Source organism: Coregonus lavaretus (genome assembly GCF_964263955.1).
Source record: "Coregonus lavaretus genome assembly, contig: HAP1_SCAFFOLD_1759, whole genome shotgun sequence".
NCBI lineage: Eukaryota > Metazoa > Chordata > Actinopteri > Salmoniformes > Salmonidae > Coregonus > Coregonus lavaretus.
The window spans coordinates 28,825-38,807 of NW_028157335.1; the positions used below are offsets into that span (position 1 = coordinate 28,825).

The 9,983-nt window shown below is 41.4% G+C and overlaps 1 protein-coding gene across 1 annotated transcript; it reads left to right on the forward strand.

Annotated features, from left to right (window-relative positions):
* Positions 1-976: 976 nt before the first annotated feature.
* LOC311125530 (dual specificity protein phosphatase 13A-like) lies at positions 977-2,855 on the forward strand (the record flags this gene model as incomplete). Its single annotated transcript, XM_084199565.1, has 3 exons — positions 977-1,113; positions 1,428-1,645; positions 2,635-2,855. The coding sequence occupies 3 exons, from the start codon at positions 977-979 to the stop codon at positions 2,853-2,855; spliced, it is 576 nt and encodes a 191-aa protein (XP_084055691.1).
* Positions 2,856-9,983: the final 7,128 nt, after the last annotated feature.

Below are 9,983 nucleotides of genomic sequence, written 5' to 3' on the forward strand. Positions count from 1 at the left end.
AAAGTATTACGAGTTTTTGAAGAACTATCCCCATCACCGTTTTGTTTTCTTTTCCTCACTTCGTTTGGCCCTAATGCTCTTCCGTATAATGCACTTTTCACTGGAAATATATATTTTTTGCTTCTTTCTGTATTATATTTGACACATTTACAATAAATAGGCAGCACTGTTACAGCTTTGGCTTTCTGTTCCTGAAATACTATACCAACTCAGTAGGTGGCAGCAGGTAGTCTAGTGGTTAAGCAGGTGAGCCAGCAAACGAAGAGTTGCCATTTCGAATCCAGGGTCTGACGGGAAAAATCTGGTGCGAAGCAAGCTGGCAACCGGAGGGTGGCTGGTATCAAAATCCTAGATGCCATTGCCTGCCGTTGTGCCCTTGAGCAAGGCATTTAACCCCCCCACAACAACTGTTCCACGGGCACCCAGTGTGTGTGTCTTTTGGAGGTTGGGATTAAGCGGAAGTCAAATTTCGGTTGAACCTTAAAAGTGGACGAATAAAATTATTTTAATCTACTCTACAGTATACTGTAGAAAACATCTTTAACATGTCCATAATGTAAAATCATCAGTGCTTATCAAGGTGCTTCATCTCTGTTTGTGGTTTATTGAATTAAGAGTCTTAGTCTGTGTCCCAAATTGCACACAATTCACTATTCCCTATACACTGCATTACTTCTGAACCCCGGCCCATAGGGTTCTGATCAAAAGTATTCATAGGCAATAGGGTGCCATTCGGGATGAACACCCAGAGATTGGTGTGAAAGGCACAGCCTCCAGTTTGTGATCCTGCCTTCTGCCTGACTAAGACTACATGCTGGCGTGAGCGCTACACTGGGTAACTGTCCCAGTGAGGGTAAACAAACGCCAGCTCACACATATCATCTGTAGTGGCAGTACAGAGTGTACTGCTGCTTTAACACATTGAAAACATTGGAGTCGTTGATTTTTATTTGGAGGGGAATTTTGAATTGGATTAATGGCAGCCCTGAAGACCACAAAAGAACTCAAGAAAGAGTACCTATCTGTGAAGGACTTGGAAAAGATTTTGGATTCTTGCAAGCTGCGGTTGACCCAGATAAATGAGGTTTGGCCGAACATATTCATAGGAAATGTGTAAGTATTCATTTGAACAATAATTAATATTAACTCCATTACACTTAGTTTATAGTTCAAGAGTTTGTAAATAAAAATACTCAAGCAGTTATGGTAAACTCTATGTCAATGTCACAGTAAACAGATCAACTGTAACCCAAGGTCATATCATAGGCTACTGCAAACATCTCATGTAATGAAATATATGTATTATTTATTGTTTGTACAGTTTCTGACGAGTTGAAAACTATTTGACTAATTAATTAATGTAGCTAGTGCTGCACTGCATTCACAACAGTTCCGTCTCACCACCTTCTCTCTCTTTGTCTTACCAGGGCAATAGCCCAAAACAGGAGTGCCTTGCAGAAGCTAGGTATCACTCATGTATTAAACGCTGCTCATTCCAAGCGAGGCAGCGCAGGGGACCATAGGTTTTATGGAAACGGCTTTGTTTATTATGGTATTCCAGCAGAGGACTCAACTCACTTTGATCTGGATGTTTACTTCAAGCCCGCAGCTGATTTCATTCACAAAGCATTGAAACAACCAGATGGTAAGACTCCTATTCTAAGTCAAGTGGGGCCAATCAGCAGTTGAAACTGTAACAAAGTGTTTTGCCTGGCTCTGTTTCGGTAGAAAAGCTGGAGAAATTGAATCACTCTCTAATATATAGACAGAGCTATGGATGCAAGGACTGATCATTCATGATATCAAAATTATAGTTGTAACCATGTTTTGAGGCTATACAGTGTTTGTTTACATTTACAATGTTTACAAACATTGGAGTAAAACCAGCTTATATTTTAGGTTCTGATGGGGTACAACCGTTGTTGAACTAAGCATTTATAAGTTATATTCTTCAAGAATCAATGGTACAGATCTTTAATTTATAAGTACAAAAATGGATGTAGCAACTTCTGATTTCCCCTTTCATTTTACATTGGATATCTTTACAGGCAGAGTTATGAACACAAAAAAATATAATTTCAAGTTGCCACATTTCGTCTGCTAGGCTTTTACAATCTGGTCTATGCAAAAGCACCGACCTCAACCCATTCCCACAGTACCCAAGCCTGTCCTTGTAACGCACATTAAATAGTTAGTTATACAGTAACTATTTCCAATCCACACAGAAAAAAGAAGAATAAGAAATCTTACCTTGCAGAATGGTACTTTATAAAGTCTAACCATGGATCCTCTCAGAGAGTCTCACCACCAGAGGACAGGCAGAATGGGATTTATGTGACAGCCAAGCAGCCTAGGCCTCGCTCTCTACAAAGGCAACTTAAATGATCAAAGGCAATGAATTATGGAAACTATTTTGAGATCTCTGAGGGGAATAGAAAGGCCACAGTATGAGGCGGGCAGTCATGTATGATATTAATAAGATGGTGGCCTCTCACTAATCCCATCACTTTCTTATCTCTTCTCGGCTCTCATCTCAAAGGCCGTCATTCTAAATAAGAATTAGTTCTTAATTGACTCGCCTGGATAAATAAACGTTCAATAAATAAATAAAATATTCTCCTTTCTCCTCTTCAGGGAAGATTCTCGTCCATTGCATTATGGGTATGAGCAGATCGTCTACCTTGGTGTTGGCGTACCTCATGTTGTATTGTCACATCCCCCTCCATTGTGCCCTCCAGAAAGTAATCCAGAAGAGAGCCATTTACCCTAACAGGAACTTCCTGGCACTGCTGCTGGACCTAGATCTTCAGTTGAAGAGAACAAGGACAACATGGAGAACCTGTCTGATTCTGTAGAGATGAGAACACAGCAAAACGGACCAAATGCCACAAGTTCATATTTTTATCAGTGCACAATGAAGGAGCTTAAAAAGATGAAGTTGATTTTCAAATCAAGTGGGAATTAATTTATGTAAAATCCCTTTCTTGTGCACAAACTACCTAAAAACAAACAAGTATACCTCACCTACATACGGTATGTTGAATAAAATATGTTGCAAAATGTTTTTGATTTATATTTCATTTGATTGCTAAAGAGCTGATTGTTATTGGCATAATACACGTATGGATGGATGTTTTAAAAGTTTTCAGCGGTGTCATCAAATGAGGTCATTGGTAAACAGAGCTCAGACAACGGCTGTGTCCACACAGTGAAGGAACATCCTTCGTAGAAAGCACGAGCAGTATCTCTAAAGTTATTTTGTCGCTGCCGACAAAACCCAAACAGTGTGTCCTTTCCCACTCTCCATTCCTACTGGTAGCTCACATAACCTTGTGGGTATGCAGAAGAGATGCCAGAATTATTTTGAGCTGAGATCGTTCAGATGTTAAAATAGAACGAAAGAGATAAGGCAGATGACACTACTAGTACCTACAGCCAATTGTGCTGCTAAAAAACATGTACAAGAGCTCCTGTTTAATGAGATTATAATATGTTTTATGAGCAGTCTGTTAGAAGAATAAGTCATCTCTGCACAATATCAATTTGGCTATACACTGAGTGTACAAAACATTAGGAACACCTTCCTAATATTGAGTTGCACCCCATTTTGCCCTCAGAACAGCCTTAATTCGCCGGGGCATGGACTCTACAAGGTGTCGAAAGCGTTCCATAGGAATGCTGGCCCATGTTGACTCCAATGCTTCCCACAGTTATGTCAACTTGGCTGGATGTCCTTTGGGTGGTGGACCTTTCTTGATACACACAGGAAACTGTTGAGCGTGAAAAACCCAGCAGCGTTGCAGTTCTTGACACAATCAAACTGGTGTGCCTGGCACCTACTGCCATGCCCCTTTCAAAGGCATTTAAATATTTTGTCTTGCCTATTCACCCTCTGAATGGCACACATACACAATCCATGTCTCAGTCGTCTCAAGGCTTAAAAATCCTTCTTTAACCTGTCTCTTCCCCTTCATCTACACTGATTGAAGTAGATTTAACAAGTGACATCAATAAGGGATCATAGCTTTTACCTGGTCAGTCTATGTCATGGAAAGCGCAGGTGTTCATAATGTTTTGTACACTAAATATATATTTACATTTACATTTAAGTCATTTAGCAGACGCTCTTATCCAGAGCGACTTACAGTTAGTGAATACATTTTTGTATTTTTTTATACTGGCCCCCCGTGGGAATCAAACCCACAACCCTGGCGTTGCAAACGCCATGCTCTATCAACTGAGCTACATCCCTGCCGGCCATTCCCTCCCCTACCCTGGACGACGCTGGGCCAATTGTGCGCCGCCCATGAGTCTCCCGGTCGCGGCCGGCTGCGACAGAGCCTGGATTCGAACCAGGATCTCTAGTGGCACAGTTAGCACTGCGATGCAGTGCCTTAGACCACTGCGCCACTCAGGAGACTATATCAGGAGAATATATCAGTGTATGTCATGGAAAGAGCAGGTGTTCATAATGTTTTGTACACTAAATATATATCAGTGTATGTCATGGAAAGAGCAGGTGTTCATAATGTTTTGTACACTAAATATATATCAGTGTATGTCATGGAAAGAGCAGGTGTTCATAATGTTTTGTAAACTAAGTATATATCAGTGTATGTCATGGAAAGAGCAGGTGTTCATAATGTTTTGTACACTAAGTATATATCAGTGTATGTCATGGAAAGAGCAGGTGTTCATAATGTTTTGTACACTAAATATATTCAGTGTATGTCATGGAAAGAGCAGGTGTTCATAATGTTTTGTACACTAAGTATATATCAGTGTATGTCATGGAAAGAGCAGGTGTTCATAATGTTTTGTACACTAAGTATATATCAGTGTATGTCATGGAAAGAGCAGGTGTTCATAATGTTTTGTAAACTAAGTATATATCAGTGTATGTCATGGAAAGAGCAGGTGTTCATAATGTTTTGTACACTAAGTATATATCAGTGTATGTCATGGAAAGAGCAGCTGTTCATAATGTTTTGTACACTAAGTATATATCAGTCTATGTCATGGAAAGAGCAGGTGTTCATAATGTTTTGTACACTAAGTATATATCAGTGTATGTCATGGAAAGAGCAGGTGTTCATAATGTTTTGTAAACTAAGTATATATCAGTGTATGTCATGGAAAGAGCAGGTGTTCATAATGTTTTGTACACTAAGTATATATCAGTGTATGTCATGGAAAGAGCAGCTGTTCATAATGTTTTGTACACTAAGTATATATCAGTCTATGTCATGGAAAGAGCAGGTGTTCATAATGTTTTGTAAACTAAGTATATATCAGTGTATGTCATGGAAAGAGCAGGTGTTCATAATGTTTTGTACACTAAGTATATATCAGTGTATGTCATGGAAAGAGCAGGTGTTCATAATGTTTTGTACACTAAGTATATATCAGTGTATGTCATGGAAAGAGCAGGTGTTCATAATGTTTTGTACACTAAGTATATATCAGTGTATGTCATGGAAAGAGCAGGTGTTCATAATGTTTTGTAAACTAAGTATATATCAGTGTATGTCATGGAAAGAGCAGGTGTTCATAATGTTTTGTACACTAAGTATATATCAGTGTATGTCATGGAAAGAGCAGCTGTTCATAATGTTTTGTACACTAAGTATATATCAGTCTATGTCATGGAAAGAGCAGGTGTTCATAATGTTTTGTACACTAAGTATATATCAGTGTATGTCATGGAAAGAGCAGGTGTTCATAATGTTTTGTAAACTAAGTATATATCAGTGTATGTCATGGAAAGAGCAGGTGTTCATAATGTTTTGTACACTAAGTATATATCAGTGTATGTCATGGAAAGAGCAGCTGTTCATAATGTTTTGTACACTAAGTATATATCAGTCTATGTCATGGAAAGAGCAGGTGTTCATAATGTTTTGTAAACTAAGTATATATCAGTGTATGTCATGGAAAGAGCAGGTGTTCATAATGTTTTGTACACTAAGTATATATCAGTGTATGTCATGGAAAGAGCAGGTGTTCATAATGTTTTGTACACTAAGTATATATCAGTGTATGTCATGGAAAGAGCAGGTGTTCATAATGTTTTGTACACTAAGTATATATCAGTGTATGTCATGGAAAGAGCAGGTGTTCATAATGTTTTGTACACTAAATATATATCAGTGTATGTCATGGAAAGAGCAGGTGTTCATAATGTTTTGTAAACTAAGTATATATCAGTGTATGTCATGGAAAGAGCAGGTGTTCATAATGTTTTGTAAACTAAATATATATCAGTGTATGTCATGGAAAGAGCAGGTGTTCATAATGTTTTGTAAACTAAGTATATATCAGTGTAGGTACAGTATCTGACACATTATAATATATAACATGAATATAACATGTTATATAATGTATAATGTACCAATACGTACGCTACGGTCACAAGACGCAGGCCTCCTAATTGTCCCTAGAATTTCTAAGCAAACAGCGGGAGGCAGGGCTTTCTCCTATAGATCTCCATTTTTATGGAACAGTCTGCCTACCCATGTGAGAGACGCAGACTCGGTCTCAACCTTTAAGTCTTTACTGAAGACTTATCTCTTCAGTAGGTCATATGATTGAGTGTAGTCTGGCCCAGGAGTGTGAAGGTGAACGGAAAGGCTGGAGCAACGAACAGCCCTTGCTGTCTCTGCCAGGCCGGTTCCCCTCTCCACTGGGGTTCTCTGCCTCTAACCCTGTTGCAGGGGCTGAGTCACTGGCCTGCTGGTGCTCTTTCATGCCGTCCCTGGGAGGGGTGCGTCACTTGAGTGGGTTGAGTTACTGACGTGATCTTCCTGTCTGGGTTGGCGCCCCCCCCCCCCCTTGGTTTGTGCTGTGGTGGAGACCTCTGTGGGCTATACTCGGCCTTGTCTCAGGATTGTAAGTTGGTGGTTGGGGATATCCCTCTAGTGGTGCGGGGGCTGTGCTTTGGCGGAGTGGGTGGGGTTATATCCTTCCTGTTTGGCCCTGTCCGGGGGTTTCTTCGGATGGGGCCACAGTGTCTCCGGACCGCTCCTGTCTCAGCCTCCAGTATTTATGCTGCAGTAGTTTATGTGTCGGGGGGCTGGGGTTAGTTGGTTATACCTGGAGTACTTCTCCTGTCTTATCCAGTGTCCTGTGTGAATTTAAGTATGCTCTCTCTAATTCTCTCGTTCTCTCTTTCTCTCTGAGAACCTGAGCCCTAGGACCATACGTCAGGACTACCGGGCATGATGACACCCTGCTGCCCCCAGTCCGCCTGGCCTTGCTGCTATTCCAGTTTCAACTGTTCTGCCTGCGGCTACGAAACCCCTACCTGTCCCAGACCTGCTGTTTTCAACTCTAAATGATCGGCTATGAAAAGCCAACTGAGAGACCTGAGCCCTAGGACCATACGTCGGGACTACCGGCCGTGGTGACTCCTTGCTATCCCCAGTCCGCCTGGCCTTGCTGCTATTCCAGTTTAAACTGTTCTGCCTGCGGTTATGGAACCCCTACCTGTCCCAGACCTGCTGTTTTAAACTCTAATGATCGGCTATGAAAAGCCAACTGAGATTTATTCCTGATTATTATTTGACCATGCTTGTCACTTATGAACATTTTTGAACATCTTGGCATGGTTCTGTTATAATCTCCACCCGGCACAGCCAGAAGAGGACTGGCCACCCCTCATAGCCTGGTTCCTCTCTAGGTTTCTTCCTAGGTTTTGCCTTTCTAGGGAGTTTTTCCTAGCCACCGTGCTTCTACACCTGCATTACTAGCTGTTTGGGGTTTTAGGCTGGGTTTCTGTACAGCACTTCGAGATATTAGCTGATGTAAGAAGGGCTATATAAAATAAAATTGATTGATTGATTGATATAATGTGTGTCTAGTCTGATTTACTGATGTACTGTATGTGGTGCATTGCATGGATAATTCCTCATTCCTCTGTTGTCAGGTGCTTTAAAACATTTTTTTTTTAAAGAACAAATGCCCCAAAGCAAAGGAGGAACTGTAATTCATGAATCCTGCAAGAGGAGGGAGGCTAGAGGTGAGAGGAGGTAAAAAGCAATTTTGATTTGCCCTCTGTGTTAACCATCGGGACTTTCCCGCGCACAGCATCTTTAATTACAGGAGGAGCAGCAAGGGTTATCCCGAAGGTTATGGCTTATGATAGAGAAATGAACATTCAATACTCTGGCAACAGCTCTGGTGAACATTCCTGCAGTCAGCATACCAATTACATGCTCCCTCAAAACTTGAGACATCTGTGGCATTGTTGTGAACAAAACGGCACATTTTAGAATGGTATTTTATTGTCCCCAGCACAAGGTGCACCTGTGTAATGATCATGATATTTAATCAGCTTCTTGATATGCCAAACCTGTCAAATTGTCACGTTCGTTGAAGGACGGGTCAGACCAAGGCGCAGCGTGAAATGCATACAGTGAGGGAAAAAAGGATTTGATCCCCTGCTGATTTTGTATGTTTGCCCACTGACAAAGAAATGATAAGTCTATAATTTTAATGGTAGGTTTATTTGAACAGTGAGAGACAGAATAACAACAAAAAAATCCAGAAAAACGGATGTCAAATGTTATAAATTGATTTGCATTTTAATTAGGGAAATAAGTATTTGACCCCCTCTCAATCAGAAAGATTTCTGGCTCCCAGGCATCTTTTATACAGGTAACGAGCTGAGATTAGGAGCACACTCTTAAAGGGAGTGCTCCTAATCTCATCTTGTTACCTGTATAAAAGACACCTGTCCACAGAAGCAATCAATCAATCAGATTCCAAACTCTCCACCATGGCCAAGACCAAAGAGCTCTCCAAGGATGTCAGGGACAAGATTGTAGACCTACACAAGGCTGGAATGGGCTACAAGACCATCGCCAAGCTGCTTGGTGAGAAGGTGACAACAGTTGGTGCGATTATTCACAAATGGATGAAACACAAAAGACTTGTCAATCTCCCTCGGCCTGGGGCTCCATGCAAGATCTCACCTCGTGGAGTTGCAATGATCATGAGAACGGTGAGGAATCAGCCCAGAACTACACGGGAGGATCTTGTCAATGATCTCAAGGCAGCTGGGACCATAGTCACCAAGAAAACAATTGGTAACACACTACGCCATGAAGGACTGAAATCCTGCAGCGCCCTCAACGTCCCCCTGCTCAAGAAATCACATATACAGGCCCGTCTGAAGTTCGCCAATGAACATCTGAATGATTCAGAGGAGCACTGGGTGAAAGTGGTGGTCAGATGAGACCAAAATCGAGCTCTTTGGCATCAACTCAACTCGCCATGTTTGGAGGAGGAGGAATGCTGCCTATGACCCCAAGAACACCATCCCCACCGTCAAACATGGAGGTGGAAACATTATGCTTTGGGGGTGTTTTTCTGCTAAGGGGACAGGACAACTTCACCGCATCAAAGGGACGATGGACGGGGCCATGTACCGTCAAATCTTGGGTGAGAACCTCCTTCCCTCAGCCAGGGCATTGAAAATGGTTCGTGGATGGGTATTCCAGCATGACAATGACCCAAAACACACAGCCATGGCAACAAAAGAGAGGCTCAAGAAGAAGCACATTAAGGTCCTGGAGTGGCCTAGCCAGTCTCCAGACCTTAATCCCATAGAAAATCTGTAGAGGGAGCTGAAGGTTCGAGTTACCAAATGTCAGCCTCGAAACCTTAATGACTTGGAGAAGATCTGCAAAGAGGAGTGGGACAAAATCCCTCCTGAGATGTGTGCAAACCTGGTGGCCAACTACAAGAAACGTCTGTCCTCTGTGATTGACAACAAGGGGTTTGCCACCAAGTACTAAGTAATGTTTTGCAGAGGGGTCAAATACTTATTTCCCTCATTAAAATGCAAATCAATTTATAACATTTTTGACATGCGTTTTTCTGGATTTTGCTGTTGTTATTCTGTCTCTCACTGTTCAAATAAACCTACCATTAAAATTATAGACTGATAATTTCTTTGTCAGTGGGCAAACGTACAAAATCAG